This window comes from Schistocerca cancellata, chromosome 9 (assembly GCF_023864275.1).
Source record: "Schistocerca cancellata isolate TAMUIC-IGC-003103 chromosome 9, iqSchCanc2.1, whole genome shotgun sequence".
Lineage (NCBI taxonomy): Eukaryota > Metazoa > Arthropoda > Insecta > Orthoptera > Acrididae > Schistocerca > Schistocerca cancellata.
This window is the reverse complement of record NC_064634.1, coordinates 448,562,781-448,586,208: the sequence shown is the minus strand read 5'-3', so window position 1 is coordinate 448,586,208 and position 23,428 is coordinate 448,562,781. Positions and strand designations below refer to the sequence as shown.

Sequence of the window (23,428 nt, the reverse complement as noted above, 5' to 3'; positions counted from 1 at the left end):
GAAAGAAAGAGCAAAATGACCCATAGAATGATGGACCACATGCAAAACCCATGGTCAGAAGAACGGTTATAAAATACAGTGCTGAGAAGGCCATGTGGAAGAAGTCTACAACAGACTTCTATACCCAATGCATGAGGGACGCGATAAATACCCCAACAAACAACGAGGCAGAGTGCTTGAAAAAACGACGGCGGATCAAAGGAAAGCTCATTAACCTCCAGGAAGCCGAAAGGTAGGAAATTATAACGGCACGCCAATCGATGTGGTCGGGAGCGGATGAACCGGCCACAATACACCACATCAGCATAATCATAATAAAGCAAGAGAGATAGAAATTAAAGAACTTCAAACAAACGACGGAAAACGGTAACAACGGCATGGAGGTCCTAGAGCAGACACCCCGCTGCTTCAGCCAGCTGCTCGAGAGGGTAGAAAAGAGCAACACCGCAACAGACCCTGCTAGACAGCTTGCCTGATGTCCTGACGAAGTATGACATAGCATACCTGGAAGAACTCATAGAAAAGCCCGCATCTCGTGGTCGTGCGGTAGCGTTCTCGCTTCCCACGCCCGGGTTCCCGGGTTCGATTCCCGGCGGGGTCAGGGATTTTCTCTGCCTCGTGATGGCTGGGTGTTGTGTGCCGTCCTTAGGTTAGTTAGGTTTAAGTTGTTCTAAGTTCTAGGGGACTGATGACCATCGATGTTAAGTCCCATAGTGCTCAGAGCCAACTCATAGAAAAAGAAGGCGTGCTCAACATCAATGATGAGCAGCCAACCCCGAAAGTCACCTGCTTCTGACGGCATTCCCACAGAGTTCTACCGCACCTACTGGGGCATCATCGGCGACGCTTTTAACGGAAATCGTCAACAACTTGATAGGCGGCCCACAAATTCCAGAGGAATTCACAAAAGGACAAATAACTTTAACCTCGAAAAAAGGCGCACGAGGACTGTGGTACGAAGTTTTTTTATCACACTGTGGGCATGAATGTGGAGCTTCATGCGATACATCTCACACCGCAGAGCCCTGTGAACACTGCTCTGCAGAAGACAAGTTTGATCACCGCTTTGCGTCTCCTCGATGTAAGGACATCTGGGATACAGCCCGCGCAATCATAGCACACACTAATAGAATGGATGCACGACAAATAAACGAGCTCCACGTTCTGGTGCCGGAATGGAGGTCCAATCCAGAGATAAGCGACGGGGCAAGGTATGGTCTTCTGCCCACTCAGCATATGCGATTTTGTCGCTTCACCTTGCGACCGAACCGCTGAATCTTTCCATCAGTAAATGGGGTATGTTCTCCACTGACTCGGTTGTTTTAACCCCTTCCACTGACGGAATGACCCACTTCCCAATTCCGTATGTATAAAACCAATACGGACTTGTAGCTGTCACGCCTTTGCGCTTACTGCTACGTATTTTAACTGTAAATAGCTCAGTCCCAATGGTAAGAGGCAGTAGTGAATTCACGTAGTTAATATTTGAATCCAGCACAGCTGCCACAAGCTCAGCTCACTTTTACTCCACTCCTACCCTCGCCATTGCACCACATTAACTAGGTGCTACGTGGACCTTGCTAAATTCACTTGCGTATACATTTTTGACCGTTACTCGCCAGTATTTACCTAATGAATAGTACACTCCTAACCGGACTATTTCCCTAAGAGCTGTGATGATTGAACGGGTTCGATCCACGGCCTACAGTGCCCTACAGTTCACACGGTAACACTGCCTACCTGACCCACTTAACTTGGTAGTGAGCTTACGTATCCAATCACCACTGCTAGCAGCAGTGGATAATCCTATCAGCACGACGAGAGCAGCAGACTTACCGTCGAATCCTCCTGAAAATACTTATAACTACGGTCGCCAGCTCTGAAGGAGCAAAAGAATAAATCAATTTTTGGGCTCGTTTCAAAGTGAAATGGTTTGAGTTGAATTTAAACTTAATTCTGAATATTACTATTTCTGATCATTCTAGATGATTCTACAAAGCAAATACTCTCTCAATTCCTGTGAGGTGGCTTGGTAATTACTACCAAGACAGGTTATGCAACTTCGGTTAACAAAATTCTATCCTTCAACTTATTTAATGATTTTGGATATTACTCTTTGGACCATTGATACAGAATTAGTTAAGTGACTTTACTTGAAAGGTTGCTCAGAAAAATTTAAGTAACTGTAAATAGGCGACTCATTCTGGTGTGACCATTGCTCTTTTCAACATTCTTATACGCTAAAGTATTCTACAACCAAAAGAATTGTAAATGAAAGAGGCGATGGTGGCCTCAGTCTGATTTCACTATACTATGTTTGAGGTTACTACACTTTACAATGAACAACATGCGTCATAATTTTACTCATTACTATATTCTGTCCTCTGCACTTGCATAAAAGAAAACTGGTATTCTCCTTTTACATGTATACAAAGTTCGACTTAACAATTGCAAGCAGTCTTGCCTTGGGTAGACGTGTCGGTGCTGGTGGTGAGATGCACGTGGCTAACGCAGCTCTTCACGCCTCATGCCCTTAATGGCGGCTGGAACTACGAGCTGTAGCACTCGTATAAGCTACTGCATGTCCGCCATAAATTCTGGGCGCAGGAACTCTTACAATCAGTCCCAGTGGCATAGAGGCGGCTTCGACAACCATTTCTTCGCGTTCTACTCCACAAACGGCGACGATATTCGCCTCTTCGCTGTTGCACAATCACTTTTGCGTGAGCACAGTTACGCACGTCCGATCGCGTCAACACTCCCCAGGCCATTCCATTGTTCAGTCCCTGTGTCTCCAGCTACCCCTAGCTACGCTCGTATCACCAAGAGTGGGGGCGTTCCCCTACCACCTTTTTACCGAAATGGTGGTTCAAATGGTTCTGAGCACTATGCGACTTAACTTCTGAGGTCATCAGTCGCCTAGAACTTAGAACTAAGTAAACCTAACTAACCTAAGGACATCACACACATCCATGCCCGAGGCAGGATTCGAACCTGCGACCGTAGCGGTCACGCGGTTCCAGACTGAAGCGCCTTTAACCGCACGGCCACACCGGCCGGCTTTTACCGAAATCATTTAGTATTTAAGAATATTTATATTTACTACCCTGGAGTCCATACCAGTCATAATAATTTACTACTAGCGTTTTACAACATTAAATTATACAGTAATAACTTATAATTACCAAGAAAAAGAATACATTTGACTCTGAGAGCTTAGTGCATTGTCTGACAGCGCTAATTCCCAGTTTCGCCAATAGATGGCATCAGGGTGCACTCCCTGGCAGTCTCACACAAGCGCGCCCGTTTCAGACGCGCGGGCTCCAAATTACTGTCAGCCCACCATCATTTCAGTTCTGTTATTCAGTTTTTTGGAATGCCCACAGAGCGGAGCAACGTACACCATAATATGGAGAAAATTATGCCAGATTATTAACCATCCCGATTCAGACAGGATTTATGAGATGTGTTTTCCAGTGCGATATTTAGAAAATTACCCGATTTCAATTATTTGGAAGATGAAAATGATGGATAAATGATCTCAGATATTTACGTTCTTTCTTTATCTGCAGAAGTACTTCCTTTTTTTTTGTCATTTTCACTACTAGCTGAATTTCTTTTACGAAGGAGGAACTAGGTGTCTTTCGTGTTTTTGATTGTAAGTGGAGTTTCAACTTGACAGTGCTACGTTATGGAAATGGCTCTGAGCACTATGGGACTCAACATCTTAGGTCATAAGTCCCCTAGAACTTAGAACTACTTAAACCTAACTAACCTAAGGACATCACACACACCCATGCCCGAGGCAGGATTCGAACCTGCGACCGTAGCAGTCCTGCGGTTCCGGACTGCAGCGCCAGAACCGCTAGACCACCGCGGCCGGCAGTGCTACGTTATGTCAGCAAAGTTTCACTTTCACCTTTCATCAGAGACGATTGAAAATCAACTGGTTATGAGTCACTGCACCCATCAAACTTTCACAACGAACGATTTTTTCCCTTTTTTGGTACTGGTGTTTCTAGAAGAAGAGGACATTCGTTTCCGTTGTCGAACATGTGTTTTACGTCACCTGGTTGGAGAAACTCCTTCTAGTACAGAGGACTATTTCGTGATCACCTACTTTCATTTACTTTCCATGGCCTGTTTTTATAGTAGTGGAATAACGGACCGATTACGGCGCATAAAAAATAAAAATAAAAAAAAACAAGAAAGAAAAGATGAAAAATGGTGCTGCTGGCTCCATTATTTTTTTCACTCTTCTTCCCACCACTCCCTCCTTTCACGCTATCATCATGCTCCCATAACAAATTCATGTAACTGTAATAAACGTAAGATACAAAATTAGTTATCTCAATTTGAGGCAAAATATGCAAGAGAAAACTGCCAAAAATGGCAGGAAAATAACGAAACTGCAGAATCCACATATATTTTATCAAATAGCACAGATCCCATTATTTTACAGCAGCGTAATTTTCCAAATTTGTAAATAAAAGTTTATCTTATGTTGTTAAAGATTACCTTATTTTCCGTTTTCCTCAACTTTTCAAGGTTCGTTAGCTATCGCAGATGTTTCTCGGGCTTCTCCTGTCATATGGGCAAAAACTCCGTGGGCAGCGATCGACTGTCGGTAGCAAAGTCGGGACCAGTCTGGACAGAAATAGAGGCAGTTTCTCCAAATACGCCCAGCTGTGCTGCCTGTGTGTGAACTTACATCGACGCTCTGCAGCACGACAATCTCGTGTCTCTCAGGTAGCACTTAAGTCATGCGTTGCTGGGTGGTCCGAGCATGGGGCTCACAACCCGAACCACACGCCACTTTAAGCACTAATGAAGGACTGGGTCCCTTACTTCGATTGCACATAATTCATTAAGGTCAATTTAACACATTTATTTTTAATAACATAAATGAAGTTACATTTGAATCTGTCTGACATTAAACAGGAATAAAGAAACAATTTCCATATCAGCTGATTTAGTGTGTGAAGCGCGAATTAAGCCAATAACTAGATAAACTATTCTCCATAATTCAAAGAAGGAGAAAAACAAAATTGAATCAATACACCCCACTGACAAATATCCAAAAAACCTTACAATACTACTCAGAAGAATACACTGGAGGGGGGATGCAGTCAAGAACACTTCAAAATGAGTTCAATAACACAGCTGCATGCCCCAGAAAACTGCAAGACATTAAATACACTTCATTTGGCGAAACACAAATGCTCATTAACATTACGCCACTCCCAGTGTCCCAAAGAAACAGGCGCTTATTCTGAAAGAACAATTTTTTTACATATGTTTAAATTACAGCATTAAGGAATTCCAGGAATGCCAGAAACACAGAATACCACAAAAACACAGTTTTGCTGTGAAATGTTACAGGACACCCGGAAGCAGTAACAGACAAGGGGTCGGCACCCACAAATAAGACAGGCTAAGAGCCAGGCTGGGAGCACATGCTACGAGAACTTGTTCACACTATGCTCACCACAAACTGTAGACATTCCGGCCGAACATCCGCTTGCGGTGGCTGCCAGAAGGACGAAGCAACCAACAGGCCCACGCTGTGCTTCTCACACAGGCACCTCAATTTGTACAAACATCTTGGCCAACACCAACTCCGGACTCCGCTCTCACTGCGAGGCTTGGCACAGTTTATACGAAATGCCTTCCAGGCAACCAGTAACCGCTGCAGGAGTTTCACGATTAGCAAACAGCCCGAGTGTAACAGACATCACACATGTTCTCACGCCCGAGCCACAACTCCGCCAGTCTCACCGGCCGCCCCAAACCGACTGCCTCTCATCGTCCCGCGCGCCCCCAGCCGAAAAAGCAAAGATGCTCATGCCCGGGGACGCGCCAAAGATAACAAGCCGATCGCTGATGATCGACCAGCGATTTGGCTCACTGTGTCGAGTGCAAGCTTTGCGCCACACAGGCGCGGTCTCCACCAGTGTCGAAAGCCAATGACCGGCGGTTCATCGAGCAGCATCTCATGTAGGCATGTGGGGCTACATCTGCTTACTCGGCAGTCGGTTTCGGTACGCTGGACAATATGGGCCTCTTGTGAACATTTGTTGAAGCGTCTAGGGCGCTGGCGTTACGCTCTGTAGCGCCTTTCGTGACAAGTGTCCTCTGTGCGCGCACAGCGGCGGAACGACGTTCTTGCGTCAAATATGGCCTGATTTCGGACGAAGAGTGTGTAGAGAAGAGCCGGAGACGAGTTGTGGCGTGCCATTACGTTATGCCGTCGCCAACGGCCATATCATGTTGAATACAGCGGTTCTCGTCCGATCACCGGAGTTAAGCAACATCGCATTTGGTTAGTATTTAACTTTCGTTTAATTTACGTCTACGGTCACAAACTTTTTGTTAACAGATTACCGGTTTCGGTCTTTAATGACCATCATCAGATCTGCAGCAAAAATAGGATAAACATAAATATACTCGCAAACTGTATACAACTTAAGAACAATACATAGACCATAATGAAAAGTGGTACTGATAAAATCTACATTTGTGCGCTTTAAATATGAAGAGCCATACCTGTTTCATAAAAACAAAGTTCTATTGTACTGCAGCCATGGTGGCATCGTCAAATGTTAAATGCGGAATCAGCACCAGCATCGTCAAATACATATAAATAACATCACATGCACGAGTCGTGTTGTCAGTAGTACTACTGTTTAAAACAAGCTGCCGTACAGTAGCCAGAAGATGTTTGTGTTCTAAGTTCACCAGATGTCGCTAATGTCGGCATACACTAGTTTTCAATACTTAATTAAAACAGCGAAAATAAAGGGGGACAAAAAAGTTGACGTCTGTAATAAGCTTATAACTTATAAAAGGCATTACAGTAATAAAAAGGATTAAAAAGAAGAACACGACAAAAGTAATATTGTTACAAAGAGGAAGAGTCAGAAACAGTGGTTGACATGTGCCCAAGTGCCACTATTCTAGATAAGGACATAAACATTAAACACTGTTGATAGTGCACCGGCTAATATTAAACAACCATAAAACAAATCGCTAAAGGAGCCACAAATGAGAGAAAACATAGTGCTGCACATAATCAGCGCCCTCTGATAGCGCTAACGCCAGAATTCAGCACAGGCGGGGTGATTGGAGGAACGTGATCAGCAAAGGGCCCCTCGTACCCTGCGGCACTCCGTTGCAAGAAAGGAATGATATAATTCCGTAACAGTGGATGCTCAACATTATCTGATTAATGCTGTCTATGAAATGGATAGAGAAGGGACATACTAGAGTAATGCGTAAAACTGATGAAAACGAAGTAAATATGTAATGCACTCAATACTAGGTGAACTTATCAACACACTATATACTGGGTGACCAAAATGTCAGTAAAAATTTGAAAACTGAATAAATCACGGAATAATGTAGATAGAGAGGTAGAAATTGACACAAATGCTTGGAATGACATAGGGTTTTATTAGAACAAAAAAAGAAACAAAGTTCACAAAATGTCCGACAGATGGCGCTAGACAGCAAAACGCCAGTGACTGCCCATGGCAATTGTGTATAAAAGGAGCTGTAATGAGAGAGAGAATCAGATGCACCAGCAGTCGCAGCATGTTGACCCCTGTGGTATGCCAGCTTGCATTACCCTCTTGGATGACTTTTTCCTGTCCACTACTACTACGAAAGAACGTCTCGTCAGGAACTTGTCAACGATCTTTATGTATCTGTCCGGTATTGTTGTTGACTCTTTTAATTTGTGGACCAGTCTCCCGTGCCACACCTTGTCATCGGCTTTCTCCCAGCCGCCGTTGCTGTCGAGTTGGAGAAGTTCATGTGTCTTGCGATATGCTCTGTCAGTCGCGGTACCTCTAGTTCGGCCGACACCATTTTTGGAAGCTGAATTGCTCTGCTCTAGTGGTGCGATCTTCGTGGAGCGATCTTTCTATTCGCTGTAGTAGTATTCGCTCGTAGATTTTTCCCATCGTTTTGAACAGGCTTATCGGCCTATGATTCGTCGGTATTTTTTCATCCTTTCCGGCTTTGGGTATTGTAATGATTTTTGTTTCTTTCCACACGTCTGGGAAGTGGTTGTACATCATGGAGATGTTTATGATGCGTGTGAGAAGTACTAGTGGCTTCCTGGGCAGTTGTTTTAGATGGGTGTGGGTAATCTTGTCTAGTCCATGTGCTGAGTTTCCTTCCGGTTTTCTGATGATGTTCTTTAGTTCGGTAGGGGCGGTTAGTTCTGGTGCGGCTGCAGGTGGTGTGGTCCTAATTGCTCTAATTGATTGTGCGACAGTGTTTTCATTTTGGATGTGTCTTTCTGTGGGGTTTTCTATTCGTAGTAGGGTGTTTTGTTCCTCGAAGGTATCTGCTAAGAGTTCGGCCTGTGACAAGGCGTCATAGACTGTGCCCTGTGGCCCTTCCGGCGCCCTTTTGGGTGTTCATTTATTTTTTAGCGCTTTCACGATACGCCATTCGTCTGGTTGTTGAAGTGTTATTTCTGCCATTACGTCTTCCCAGCGTTCCGAGCGCCATTCCCTAAGGCGGTTTGGAAATCGCGCGTTAGTTGGTTTGTTTTGCGCCTGTCTCGGTGGTCCCTTGTTCTTTGCCAGCGTTTTCTGGCTCGGTTCTTCTGGTGCCTCAGTTCCCTTAGTAGCGGGGGTGGGGAGAGTTCCTCTCTGTGATCTTCTATGATCGTTTGTGTTGTGGCGTTGCGTAGGGCTGTTCGTATTTCTGTTGTTAGGTGGCTCATTTCGTCATCTATTTTCTCTATTGTGGAAAGGTCTGCATCTGGGCGTATGTGATTTGTTAGGTGTCTTCTATGTTGGTCCCAGTTTGTTGTGTATTTGGTCTTTAAGTGGTTCGGAGGCGGTCGGATTCTTCTTGTCTGTATCATTCCTGGGTAGTGGTCTGAAGTGAGCTCTTCTATAGTCTTTATTGTGATGTCGTTCGCTATGTTTTTGGTTAGGATCACGTCAAGGACGTCTGGGCGGCGGGCAGTGAAGACTGGAACGTGTGTGGGGTCGTCGGGGCCCCTAACCACGAAGTGTAGTTGGTCTTCGAATCTTAGATGTTGTTCTCCTTTTGGGTTAGTGGTTCGCGAGTTCCACGCTGGGTGTTTTGCGTTTAGGTTTCTGCCCAGGAGCACTTTTGGGTGCTAACTGAGCAGTTCGACCTGTCTTCCTCTAGTAGGTGGCGGTTGGGGGCTAGGTATACGGCTCCCATCGTTAAGACTCCATCTCCTGTGTGTATTTTGAACATTGTGGCTTCAATTTGTTGGACGTTTGGCTTTGTGACAGTGTCACGGACTAATGAACTTCTGATGAACACTGCCGTACCGCCGCCTTGCTGGTTGGGCCTGTCTGTCCTGTAGGCTGTCATATTTCTGAGGCAGAAGTGGTCGTGGGGTTTGAGGTGTGTTTCTGACACTAGCAGGATGTCCATGCGATGTTCGGAGATGAACGTCTGCACTTCGAGTTTCTTGTTTCTCAGACCAGTTGCGATCCAAACGCATATGTTGAGTGGCCTGCGCCATTTCAATTCATTACCTTGAGTAACCCTTCTAGCAGGTAAGCTGCTTTTGTTGTCTTGTCGGATGTTGTTCCCAACTTTTCAGCTGTCTCTATTATTGTTGAGATGAGCTGCTCTTTGTCGAAAAGATCTAATGCGCTTAGGATTTCTTTTACTGCTGCGGCCAGAGGATTGCTGTGTTTTGTTGTTGTCCTGCCCGGGGCGATCCCATGATTGACTCTGCGTAGGTGTATGTCATTGGTGTTTGTGCTGGTCTCTCTTGTTGGGTTAGTCGTCTTCTTTCTAGGTCTGGGGTGATTCTGTCTCCTGTTGTATAGTGTTGGGAATGTGGTCGAGCTGGGGGTTTTTGTCTTCTCTGTTGGGTTTTTGTTGATGTCTTTGGCTGGTGCTGTTTTATGTTGTTCTGGTGGTGTTCACAGTCTTTCCATGAGGCGGGGTGCGCTCTTTTACAATTGTAGTAGATTACTGGTTCTGATCTTGGTCTGGGACAGTCTTGCGATCAGTGCGATTCTGCGCACTTTACGCATCGTGGTAGCATGTAACAGTAGTTTGCCGTGTGTTCGAATTTTTGACAGTTACAGCATTGGGGTTTCCCTTGTCTGTCTTTGTAGGCTTCAATTGCTACACAGTTTGTAGTATGAAGCGCTCGCCATAGATCTTTACTGACTCCTTGCTCTTTGGCAGGGTCACTTGGTATGTGTCAAGGGGTATTAGCTGACTGGTGTCTCTGTTTCTGCGTTTGTATTGGCGAACTACTTTTGGTTCATACCCTATTCTTTTTAGATCTTCATGTACGTCCTTAGCTGGTATTTACGGTGGTAGGTATTTGATTACCACTTTTAATGGCTATTCTTCTTGTACTTGGTGCGCGAAGTGTGGTATATTTTGTGATCTGATGAAATCGAGTGTTGCCTTCTAGTGTGAAGTAGAGTCGAACTGGTATTGGATCGATACCCCACGGTATGTTGCCTGTAGGGGTCCGTTTCGTTTCTCTTTTAGGGCCTGGTTCAGCTTTAGATAGTCTGCTGTGTGGTGAGCTTCTATCGGTGGGGCTATTTGTTGTCTCGTAGTTTTTCCATTCTTGGGGTGTGTTGCACCCTATCTGTGTTTGCGTTCTCCTGTTCTGTTGGTTTCCCTTCTTCGAAAGCGAAAACAGGTTCAAAGCCCTTCCGTCGGTAGAAGTTTTTGTCTACTCCTTGGAGTTTCAAGACTTGGGTCTGTTTTCGTGTCTTTTTTGCTTCCCTCCATGGCTCTGTGTCCTGGGAGGTTCAGGGCGTCTGCTCGTCTTGTGTTGGAATCTCCCCTCACCATGGTAATGTTTACCTGGCTCGTCCCTGTTTCGGTTTCCGTACCGTGTGAGTCACGTGCAATTCCCTGCACAATTTGTAGCAGGTTAAGCAGATCAACTGCTGTTCCTGCATAGTGGAATCTCTTGATTGATGTGGTCCTCACTTTGGTGTACGTCTTCTGGTATTCACAGGTTGCAGGTCAGCCTCTCTGGCTGCATGGAGTTATTCCAGCAGCCGGTCCGGCCATCTGGTCGCTGGACGCCAGTGGAGTTGGTTTCCCAGTCCACTGACCAGCGGGTTTCTAGACGTCCTCGCCGACTCGTAGAAGTTCCTTGCGAGCGCGCGTAAGCGGCGCTTCAGCATCGGAACTCCCGCGATGTCGTGGAGCATCCGAGTGTCGTAGTCCCTTGGCAGGTGGAGCGCCAGCCGAAGGGCCTTGTTCTGCACTCGTTGCAGCGTCTGGACGTGAGTGTCTGCGGCATTTCCCCACACCACGGCCGCGTACTCCAGCACTGGCCTGATTAGTGCTAGGTAGAGCGTGAGGCCGCAGTGGGGTGGCAGTGTCGTCGTGGGGTTGAGGAGGGGGTAGAGCGAGCGCATCCGTCCAAGCGCCCGGCCTCTCAGCTCCCTGATGTGTGGACCCCAGGTCAGGCGTCGATCCAAAGTGACGCCGAGGTACTTTCCAGTACGCGACCACGGGATGGGGCCTCCCATGATCCGTACTTGCGGCAGCGCGTCGGGTATGCGGCGGCGCGTAAACACCACCGCCTGGCTCTTCCAGGCGTTGAACCTGAGCCGCCATTTGGTGGCCCAGGCTCCAATCTCATTGCAGGCGAGCTGCAGGCGACGGCGCATCAGCTGCGCGCTCATGCTGCGCGTGAACAGCGTGGTGTCATCGGCGTAGAGCGCCAGATGGACCCTCGGCGTCGTCTTCGGGACGTCGGCGGTGAAGAGGGAGTACAGCAGGGGGCCAAGGACGGACCCCTGCGGCACTCCAGCACGTATGTGGCCCGCCGTTGACACGCCACCGTCTGCACGCACATGGAACGTGCGCCCTCGCAGGTAGGACTGGAGGAGGCGGACGTGCGACACGGGTACCCCCTGTACCAGCAGCTTATACAGGAGGCCGTCGTGCCACACGCTATCAAAGGCCTTGGAGACGTCGAGGAGCACCGCCCCAAGGTACTCGCGACGCTCCAGGGCCCCCATCGCCTGCTCCACCAGTCGCAGTAGTTGGTGCTGTGTCGAGTGCCTACTGCGAAAGCCAAACTGCTCGTCAGGAAGCAGGCCTTCTTCGCTGACGTGGCGCTGTAGCCGTTTGGCGAGTATCCTCTCGAAGGTCTTCGAGAGGGAGGGCAGTAGGCTTATTGGGCGATAGTTCTGCGCCAGCCTGAGGTCCTTGCCAGCCTTCGGGATGGCGACCACCACAGCGTGTTTCCACGCATCGGGATAGGCGCCTGTGTGAAGGATGGCGTTGAAGATTGCTGTGACAATACGCACTGCTTCCGGTGGCAGCTTCTTCAGCAGTGCGTTGTCGATCCTGTAGCAACCCCCTGCCTTCCTGGGCTGCAGGACGTCGAGGTGGTGTTGCACTTCCTCCGCAGTGGTTGGTTGGATGACGTCGTCCGCCTCCTGATGGGTCAGGTACAGCGGAAGACGCTCTTGCACCTCCTGGATGGTCTCTTCGTCGACCACATCGTCCACAGTGGAGAAGTTCTCGACGAAGGTGTCCTCGAGCACGCTGGCCTTCATGTCCGTCCCTGCGGCGACGTCGCGGCCAACTTGTAGCGGCGGGATGCGCTGCCCCTTGCGCAGAAAGCTCCTGGTCATGGCCCAGGAGCTTCCGTCATCGATCCTGAGCGTGGCTATTTTGCCAGCCCAGTCCCGATTACGGTGGTGGCCGACGGCCGCCGAAATCTCCTGGCGCAAGCGGTTTAGCAGCCGCTTGGTGGCGGGGTTTCTCGTGATCTGCCACTCACGAAAAACCCGGTTCTTCTCCCTGATCAACGCCAAGATGTCCGGCGGAAGCTGTTTGGAGTTGTCCTTCGGCTTCCGCGGTCCTCGCGGCGCTGCTGCATCTGCCGCCGCAAGTGTGTAGTGGGTGAATGCTGCTAGTGCTGCATCCACCCCCTCCTCGTCAGGATCAGGTGTGGCTGCGACCGTCTCCGCCAGGTGCTGTTGGAAGTGCGCCCAGTCGGTGTTGAGGCGGGCGCTGCGGTGCTCAGGAGGCGCCATGCCGTCTGTGTCCAGGTAGAAGATCACTGGCAGGTGATCAGAAGATAGGGCACAGCGAGTGCTCGCGATCGCGTTGTGTGCTGCCCCTTTCACAATCGCGATGTCGAGCACGTCGGGACGGCCGCCCGCCGGGTAGTGCGTCGGGTCGAAGGGACCCAGCACCACGGCGTCATGGTCGTTAACGACCCGGAGAAGCTGTCTGCCGCTGATGGTGCTGACCCTGGAGTTCCCCTCCGGGTGTTTTGCATTGAGATCACCGCCGATGAACAGGTTCCCGCGCATCGACAGCAGCGTCTCTATGTCCCTGGAGTGGAGGTGTCCTGACGGCTTCCGGTAGGCCGCCACGAATGTTACGTGGCCCACGGAGGTGTTAACCACGACGCCGGTCGTCTCCAGTGTTGGCGTCACCGGGAGCTGCACCTGGTGGTGGCGCAACGACGTCTTCACGTACACCGCCGTTCCGCCGCCATGGGTGGCCCGGTCGGTGCGGTAGCGGCGGAAGTTTGCCGCCCGCACGTCCACGCCCGGCTTCAGCCAAGTTTCTGTGACGAGACAGACGTCCACGTGTTCGTCTCGCAGAAACTGGCGGAATTCTCCCGCTTGGGAGCGTATGCTGTTCGCGTTTCACACGCAAACGGTTACACCCTGGATGTGTCTATCCATGTTTGGGTGTGGGAACAGCTGGTGTGGTGGTGGGCTGGGTGGCGACTGCACTGCAGACGCGATCATCTGCGGGAGTTGTTGCAGGAGCAGCTTGAAGTCCTCCCTCAAGGCCCTGACTTCATCCGCGACGCTCGCTGCGGATGTAAAGTCAGTGCGGGGAGAGGATGCTGGCTCCTGTGCTCGAACAGCGGGCTGTGCAGCTGCTGGCTCGCGGGCCGGGCGCTCCCTCTGCCGTCCGCGCCGGCGGACGACCCTGGCTGGCGTTGGGCGACTTCTCCTCCAGGAGACTGAAGAGGTGAACGCGTATGTCTGTGGTCCCGTGGAGCCAACGTGTTATCCAAGCAGAGGGAGGCCTGACGTTCTTGACATCGCGATTACTCGGGGACTTAATCAGTTCCTGACTGCTGAAGTTCTCCACGCCCTGAACTCCGACCACCTGCCAGTTCTCTTTCAGCTGGACATCGCCCCAGTGCAGAGTATGGGCCGCCTCAATCTTAACCGCACTGATTGGCCCTGCTTCCAGCGGCGAGTTACTGCAGCCCTGCAGCGACAGGTGGATGGCGTCGGCGTTCACGAGGCCTCTGCAGCCCAGTTTGCTGATACTCTCACTGCAGCTCTGGTGGGAGCGAAGCCCCGCCCGCGCCCCAGCACAGTCGCATCTTCCGCTCTCCCAGCGGAAATCCTCCAGGACATCCGCACACGTAATCGCCTCTGCAAGGATTGGCGTGTGACCCGGGACCCACAGCTGAAGCGCCACATCAACAGCCTGCGCCGTGACATCAAGGCCGCAATTGTCCAGCCCAAGAATCGACGCTGGGCTGAGCAACTGCAGGCGTTCACCCCCGACCCCATGCACTGGAATGCGGTCCGCTTTTTTTTTTTTTTACGAAGCGCAGGACACGGATGCCTCCTCTTGCAACACCGACTGGGACGGCCTATCTACATGAGGATAAGGCGAATCTCCTTGCGGACATCTTTCAGGAGAATTTTACCCCCCTTCAAGCAAATGTGGACCAGCTGCACGTCGACCAGATTGATGCAGAAGTGCAGACCATCCTCCACGGGGACGGGGAGGGGGACCGCGACGACATACCGCCTATTTCCGTGGCAGAAGTCCGTGCGGGCATCAAGGCTCTCCCGGCGTCCAAGGCTCCAGGTGTTGACGACATTACTGGCCGGGTCCTGAAGAACCTGCAGCTCCTGGCTGTGGTTCGTCTCACTGCCATCTTCAATTGGGTTCTGCGGACTCGCACCTACCCTGCAGCGTGGAAGCACTCCATTGTTATTGCTGTTCCAAAGCCGGGCAAGGATCGGAAAGACCCAAAATCCTACCGGCCTATCAGTTTGCTTCCACACATCAGCAAGCTGTTTGAGCGGCTTCTTCTTCAGCGACTCCGGGCCATCCTGGATATTCAGGAAATCCTCCCCCCGGAACAGTTTGGCTTCCGCAGCGGCCACTCCACGACCCAGCAGATTGTACGTGTTGTGGAGTACATCACTCGCGCCTTCAACAACCGGGAGTACTGCGGAGCGGTTCTTCTAGATGTCACGAAGGCCTTTGACAGTGTTTGGCATGCTGGACTTCTCTGGAAGATGGACCACCTTGGCATTCCCCGGGCGTACGTGCGCCTCATTGCGTCGTACCAGCAGCACCGTACTTTCGCTGTCAGCGTTGACGCGGCTCTCTCCACTGCCAGACCTATCGTCGCCGGGGTGCCGCAGGGCTCCGTCCTGGGCCCCGTCCTTTATACTATATTTACCTCGGACCTTCCGACGTCGCCCCGAGTGGAGAAAGCCGTCTATGCCGACGATACGATGCTCTACACCAGGAGCCGGTGGCATGCCGCCATGCATTCCCGGTTGCAGCAGGCGTGCGACGACCTGGAGATCTGGGCAGCTCGCTGGAGCATCCGGTTCAACCCTCTGAAGACGCAGGCCATCGTCTTTACGAGGAAGACGACGATGCCGGCCCCGCCACTTCGACTCTATGGGACCGCCCTCCCCTGGCAGAAGACCGTCCGGTACCTGGGCATCATCATGGACGATCGCCTACTGTGGCAGCCACACATCGACGCCGTCCGTGCCAAAGTCTACCAGCGGATGGGAGGGCTGTACCCGTTCCTTAATGAAGGGTCAGACCTCTCCATCCGGAATGGCCTCCTCATCTTCCGCTTATTTATTCGACCGATTGTGGACTATGCGTGTGAGGCTTGGGGCAATGCGGCTCCCACGCATATTCAGCGTCTTCAGGCGCAACAGAATAAGATACTCCGGCGGGTCTTCCATGTACACCCGCAGTTTCCGCATCAATACCTCCACCATGCAGCTGATGAACTGGAAGTGATGCCACGCATCCAGCAGAATGCCAGCCGTTTTTACCGACGGTCGCACGCCTCTGCCAATCCCCTCATTCGAGACGTTGGCGCACCTCAAGATGTTCGTGACCGCTATCAGCGGCCTGTTGCACTCCTCGACCGCTGAGACCCGGGGGTGCACCAAGCGGACGCTGCTTGCAGCTCCGTCCCTATGATTTTCTTTTTATAATCCCACATACCCCGATGCCATACAACAAATAAAGAAGCTCAACCCAACCTTTCTCCTCTGACTAATGCAGGCAATGCCGTCAGGTAAATCCTGTGTTACTTTCCTCTTCTTGGGACATACGACTGGCGGATGGGCTCTCTCGGCGGTCCGCGCCCGCGCACGGCTACCGCCGCTGGCGCAGGCTCAGGCTGACTGCCACGCCCCTGGACGTCAGTGGGGGCGGCAGGGCGCTGCTCAACCGATTTGGCGGGTGCCTTGTCGGTGGCAGCGGATGCGTAACTCCTTCCGGTTTGCACCCGCGCGGAACGCGCTGGCTGTCCTCTTCTTGATGCAGCGCGTCGGAAGGCAGTGCAGCCGCGGTAACACGCCACATGCTTTTCGCCGCAATGGCAGCATGTGGGCGCATCAGTCCACGGGATTTTGCACTCCCGACTGGGATGCTCCCCCGCGCATTTGACGCAGCGGGGAGGCATCTTGCAGTACTTCGCCTCATGGTCCAGGCCTTGGCAATTGAAGCACTGCGGTGGGCCGCGTCTTCTGCGCAGCTCCTCCACGGTGACGCCGACATCGGCCACGTGGGTCAGCTGAAAGATCTTCCGATTCTCGCCGGTGTCGTCGAGAACCGCCATAAATAGCGGCATGTCGGAGAAGTCCCTGGGTGACTTCATACGCGCCGTGGCGCGTATCGGGAAGCCCAGGTCCTCGAGCAGCTCCCGCAAGTATGCAGGGTCCATACTGAACGGGAGCTTGCGGAAAACTACTTTCAGCGTCTTCACCGGCTCCGAGGAGTAGGTGAAGCTGTGTAGCCCTTCCCTCTCTGCGAGGTCCATGACCCTGCAGTAATCTTCTGCCGTCTTCGTTATGACGCGGTTCAAGTCACGCCCTGCGACTCTGAACGTCACGTTCCCTTTGACGACAGATTTCACTTTCTCCCTGAACTCGCGGAAGTCGCCAGTCCACTTGATGACCACGGGAGGTGGTGGGGGCGACTTCATCTGCTGCTGCTGCTGCTGCTGCTGCTGGCTGTCCATGGGCTCACTGGCATCATTGGAGAGGCCAGCGAACCGGTTGCCGGTGTGCACCGCCGACTGTTGCGCAAGCACCACAGCCTTGGCTGTGTGCTTGCGGGAGGGCTGTATGAAACCCTCGTCGTCAACGGTCTGGGGAAGGGTCCTGGATCCCTTCCGCGACGCCTTCCGCTGGGTGCGGAGCGTGGGCGCGCTACTAGACGTGTTAGTGGCGGTCCTTTTGCTGTTTGTTTCCGCGCTCGCGTCAGCTGGCCGCTTACGCGAGAGCTGCACCAATTCCGTAATATCCGGAGACGGTTTGGCGCCTGGGATGAGGCCCATCAGGAAGGCGAGCTGCCTTTCCGCTTCTGGCGTTTGGGCTGGGTCTCCAGAAGGCGCTGTCTCCGTCGAAGTGGTAGCCTCAGGTGTCGAAGACGCTCGCGCCTGTTGGGCGGTCGGCTGTGGCGCGCGTGAGGCCGAGGGTACGGCCGGCGGGCCACCAACGTCGAGCGCGCGGGCAAAGGCGTGCAGAGGCATGCCCCCATCCGCCGAAAGTGCGCGCCTGCCTCTCTGGGTCACGCCCGTCCGTCTGGACCGGTCGGTCGTAGGTGGGCAGGTTTGTGACCGCCGTCGGGGCAAGCCCCGCCGTGCGGCCGTCCGCCGCGCCACTTACTGCCTCAGCCGAAGCTGGGGTCGCATAACAACCGCCCTGGTCAGTGCTGTATTCCATCTCAACGTCCAGGGGCGTCTGCTGGGTTGTTGCCGTTGGGGGGCCGGATGGGGCCGCCGACAGAGCGGGCTCTGCCGAACGGCGATCCGCCACACCCTCCGCTTCCACACTGCGGTCCGCTCGGTACGGCATCACGGCTCGGAATGTTTCGGTTTCCGCCAGGCCCAGCCAGTGTCGCGGGCGGGCGCGGACTGCCGAGAGAGCGGCCGCCACTCTGCGCGCCGCGCCTCCCGCGCTTGCTACCACCAGTCAAGTTAAGGCCGGTTCCCACTAGAGCGCAGCGCAGCGTGCGGAAACGGCAGCGGCAAGCGTTCTCCGCGTTGACGCGGCGGCTCGCGGAATTGGCGTTCCCATCTAGAAGCGGCAGACGTTAGCGGTAGCCAATGACGGACAGCCACTGAGGTACGGGGCAGGACCCACTGAAACGCGCGGTGCGTTTGATTAACTATATCTTACACCTACATGAAGGAAAGACGAAGTTGAGTGAAGACATACCAATTTTTCATTTTCTGTACAATGTACTCTTTCACATATTTCATTATTCATGTTTTCTCATTTCACCATAAACAGATTTCATGACTACCGTTCACGATTGTTCACTATCTCCTAACACATTGAAACAATGTACAACGAGAGAGATTATTCAGATAGTTAAGCGAGACAAAAATTTAAAATGTGGTACAGTAGGAGGTACACGAAAACAATAAGAACACAAAGGCTAGGTGGAAGGGATGAAAGTGGAAGCCACCTGATAGAATTTCCAACAGAGCATAATGTAATCATCGCCAGCACCTTGCTTAAGAATCACGAAAGAATAATATATATTTGGAACAGTTTTCGAAACCAGATTTTAAATTGTAAGGCATTTCCTGGTGCAGACGCAAAACTGACTGAAGACTGTCAATAGCAAGAAAAGCGTTCTGAAAAAGAAAATTTGTTCACACCGAATATAAATGCTAATGGTTGGATACTATTTTTCAAAGGTATTTGTGTGGAGTGCAGCCTTGTATGTAAGTGTCTTCTTGACAGAACTGTTCATCGTCCACGTTTCAATGGACGCTTTCAAAACGTGGTGATTCATAAGAATGCTGAACATTAGATATGAGGATCGTGTGACTAAAGAAGAGGTACGGAATTAAATAGAGGAGGAAGAGGAAATTACGGCACAACTTTGACAACAATAGGGCTTAGTTGACAGAACGTATTATGGGGCGTCAAAGAGTGAGGACAAAGGGGTTGGGTGATAGTATTCTGATAATAATCATCTGTTGAAATACTATTCTACTATTTTATCTATTAATGTAAGCAGTGAATTTACTCTTCCATGCACTACTCCACAAAACATTTAAACCAAAACTGAAATCAGCTGAACACCAAATCTTTCAACCACTGTCTGACAACTACTGGATTCACTTTCAACTTTCTATAACTATCACTGGCTAGCCACACACACATACAGATATAAGGAGAACAAAAATAAACAAACATTAGTTTTCAGCATATAATTCTGCAGGTTGGCAACATGTACATAAACAAACCAGACAGGAAGGGACATGAGGTGAACACACTGTAGTTACGACTTTAAATCAGAGTTTTCGGTAAAACGTCTACTGCTAGTGACAGAAGAAAAAAGAGCGAACATGAAGATGTGCTTATGTTCCATAATCTAAGTTTTAGTTCAACCTCCAGCATGTGACCAGGTGAGGGGAAACGTATATGTCCGCCAAAAACTCAATTCACTGTACGTAATCGTTCATTCACGTAAAAAAAGATGTGAACTGTTTTATAATCTGCAAGTATCACAGATCAAAACAAAACTGAGTCATTCTAGATTCCACCGAAGATGCCTTAAAGTAAAACGCGAAACGCGTCAAGGAGTTTATCCATACCATGTGGCCAGATGACGAACGTGTCGTCCATGTAACGGAAAAAGCAAGTAGGTTTCCATTCGGATGACGACAGAGCTTCCTCCTCGAAGTTCTCCATGTACAAATTCGCTACCACCGGTGAGAGTGGGCTACCCATGGCGACTCCCTCCGTTTGTTCGTAGTATTCTCCATTAAAAAGAAAATACGTGGAAGTCAAGACATGCCTAAAAAGTTCGGTGGTCTTCTCGTCAAACTTATGACTAATCAATTCTAGTGACTCTCACAGGGGTACCCTTGTGAACAAGGAAACGACGTCAAAACTCACCATGATATCTGACTCACCTAACGTGAAGCTATCAAGGCGTTTAACAAAATCCACGGAATTATGAATGTGATGAGGGCATTTACCCACGTAAGGACTTAATGTTCCCATCAGGTATTTGGCCACCAAATATATAAGTGCCCTGATGTTGCTGACAATGGGGCGTAATGGTACCCCCTCTTTGTGAACCTTCAGGAGTCCATATAGTCTAGGCGGTACCGGACCTTGGGGTAACAATTTCTTAGCGTCACCCTCCGGTAAATCTGCGTTTTTGAGAAGCGACCTCGTCTTGTTGTCCACCTTCTTTGTAGGGTCAACGCTGATCTTCCGGTAGGAATCGTCATTTAGCAGGCTTTGCATCTTATCAGTGCAGTTTTTACGGAAGACAACAACTGTAGCATTGCCTCTGTCAGCTGTTTAACTGCTCAAGGCAATTTTCGGATAAAGCACTTAAAAAATTTCATTGGATTCTTTGTCCCTGCCACCCGTTATGAACGTTTGAGTTTTCCAGTCTATATCCGGCAAATTAAAATCTCCACCCAGAACAATAACATGGTGGGGAAATCTACCCGAAATACTTTCCAAATTATCCTTCAGGTGCTCAGCCGCAACAGTTGCTGAGCCAGGAGGCCTATAGAGACCATCCAATTACCATATCTGAGCCTGCTTTAACCGTGACCTTCACCCAAATTGTTTCACATTTCGGATCTCCGTCAATTTCCTTCGATACTGTTGCACTTCTTATTGCTATAAACACGCCTCCCCCTTCACTGTCCAGCCTGTCTCTGCGGTATACATTCCAATCTGAGTTTAAGATTTCATTACTGTTTACGTCTGGTTTCAGCCAACTTTCTGTCCCTAGTACTATATGGGCGTTGTGACCGTTTATTAATGAGAGCAGTTCTGGGACCTTTCGATAGACGCTCCTGCAGTTAACTAGTAGCAGATTAATATTGTTATTCCCTGTTGCATTTTGCCTACTCCTACCTTGCCACATCTCAGGAGGCGTCTTGTCGGGCCTAGGGAGGGAATTCTCTAACCTAAAAAACCCACATGTGCACTCCACATGTACTCTGCTACCCTTGTAACCGCTTCCTGCGTGTAGTGCACGCCTGACTTATTCAGGGGGACCCTACATTTCTCCACCCGATAGCGGAGGTCTAGAAATTTGCACCCCAGATCTCCGCAGAATCGTCTGAGCCTCTGGTTTAAGCCTTCCACTCGGCTCCAAACCAGAGGACCGCGATCGGTTCTGGGAACGATCCTACAAATAGTTAGCTCAGATTCCACCCCGCGAGCGAGGCTTTCCGCCTTCACCAACTCCGCCAACTGCCTGTATGAACTGAGGATGACCTCTGAACCCAGACGGCAGGAACCATTGGTGCCAACATAAGCGACAATTTGCAGTCGGGTGCACCCAGTGCTCTCTATCGCCAGCGGCAGGGCCTCCTCCACATCTCGGATGACACCCCCTGGCAAGCAGACAGAGTGAACACTGGCCTCGTTCCCCGACCTTTCCGCTATTTTCCTAAGGGGCTCCATCACCCGCCTAACGTTGGAGCTCCCAATCACTAATAAACCCCTCCCCCCGTGTGCCTGCTTGGACCTTGCTGAAGGAGCGGCCACAAGTCCACTCACAGGCAAAGCAGGCGATGCCACACGGCCAACCTTCACATTGACATTCCGCCTCGTGAACAGCGAACGCCGCTGAACCCGGCATTCCCCTTGGGGAGAGGGTGGCCCAACCGCGCCCGGTACCCGCGAAGATGTCTCGACAGCAGGGACAGTGGGTGAAGCATGTAACACCTGGGTTGTGCCATACGACGCACCACACTCCCCACTGCCGCTACACTCTGAGGCAGCAGCCTGAAAATAGCTGACTGTGGCCATCAACACGTTCAGCTGTTCGCGAGCAGTGGCCAGCTCCTCCTGCGCCCGTACACAGCAGTCACACATCCTATCCATCCTAAGAAATCAATTTACTGGAGAGTTAGTAAACTTTTAACTAGACTGCTAATTCACTAAAGGCAGCTGATAGTTGGCTAAACTGTGGTCACTAGACACTTCTTGTAGAAAACAATGAAAGTAGCACTACCTGTCTCTGGACTGTATTAAAAACAAACACTGACACTACTGGCACTGTGGCTGACTAAAGGGACTCTCTCTGACTGTATTCAAACAAACAGGAAATCTATGGAACACTATTACTAGCACTCGACAATTAAAGCTTCCTAAAAGCAAAAACACACGGAAGAAGAAGTGACAAGTAAGAAAAATAGAGTTAATACTTAAATTAAGGTAGCTCGCTGCACAGCAGACGTGAAGCAGACGGCGGTTAGGACGCCGCCGTCCGCCCCCACCAAATGTGGACAAGCACACTTGTCCGAATCTAATGGAATGGCACTCAGCTAAACTTTAGGAGGGTGTCAGCATGGCAGATGCTGTACAGCGACCAGCTCCCACCTCCCACAGATGCATCAATGAACACGGGCGCACAGGGACATCTGCCACCTGCTTCTCACCTGGCTGCGGCTGCGCAGCCTCCCATGCCATTGGAGCTACAGATGCTGATTGGGCTCCTTACCCAAGTCACATCTATGCTGACAGAAGCCACAAAACAGCTTTCGCAACTGCCAGAGCTCATTGCCTCCACCGTGGAATCGGCGATCTGCAGAGCCGTCCAGGCAACTCAGGATGCTTCAGCTGCACCACATCATGGCTTAAGTCCCTCAACTGGACGACCTCCGCATCGTTGCATACAATGCGGATAATCTGACACATGATATGCGAGAACTTCAGCACTTCATGATTGACCATAATGTTGATATCTGCATGGTCAATGAAAAGTTTTTTAAACTGGACACATGAAGCAATACTCCTAATTATTGCTGCTATCGAATGGACAGACCAACTTGGGGCGGAGGCGGCGCTATCTTCGTCAAATGTTCCATCGAGTACTATGTTGTCCAGCCGCCCACCACGCAGTTCATCAAAGTGACGGGGGTCCTTGTCGACACCCACACAGGACCCATCACGTTTATCTCGGTGTACCGCAATCTGCTCCGCGTCTCGGGCTCTCCTCTGCCATCCTGGGTAGCTCTTCATTGCCAGGGATCTGAATTCTAAGCATGCTGCCTGGAATTCGCTGAACACCAACAACAGCGCCCGCCGACTCCTCCAAGCTCTCGAAGACGTCAATGTCTATGCCTACGTGCTACCCATTGTCTGGCAGACCGGGTATGATTGATATAACC

The 23,428-nt window shown here is 50.6% G+C and overlaps 1 protein-coding gene across 1 annotated transcript; it reads right to left on the bottom strand.

Moving 5' to 3' along the window:
• Nucleotides 1-13,807: 13,807 nt before the first annotated feature.
• LOC126101477 (uncharacterized) lies at nucleotides 13,808-17,791 on the bottom strand. The gene is made up of 2 exons (XM_049912127.1): nucleotides 17,138-17,791; nucleotides 13,808-13,990 (listed from the first exon to the last, which is right to left on the bottom strand). The coding sequence occupies exons 1-2, from the start codon at nucleotides 17,789-17,791 to the stop codon at nucleotides 13,808-13,810; spliced, it is 837 nt and encodes a 278-aa protein (XP_049768084.1).
• Nucleotides 17,792-23,428: the final 5,637 nt, after the last annotated feature.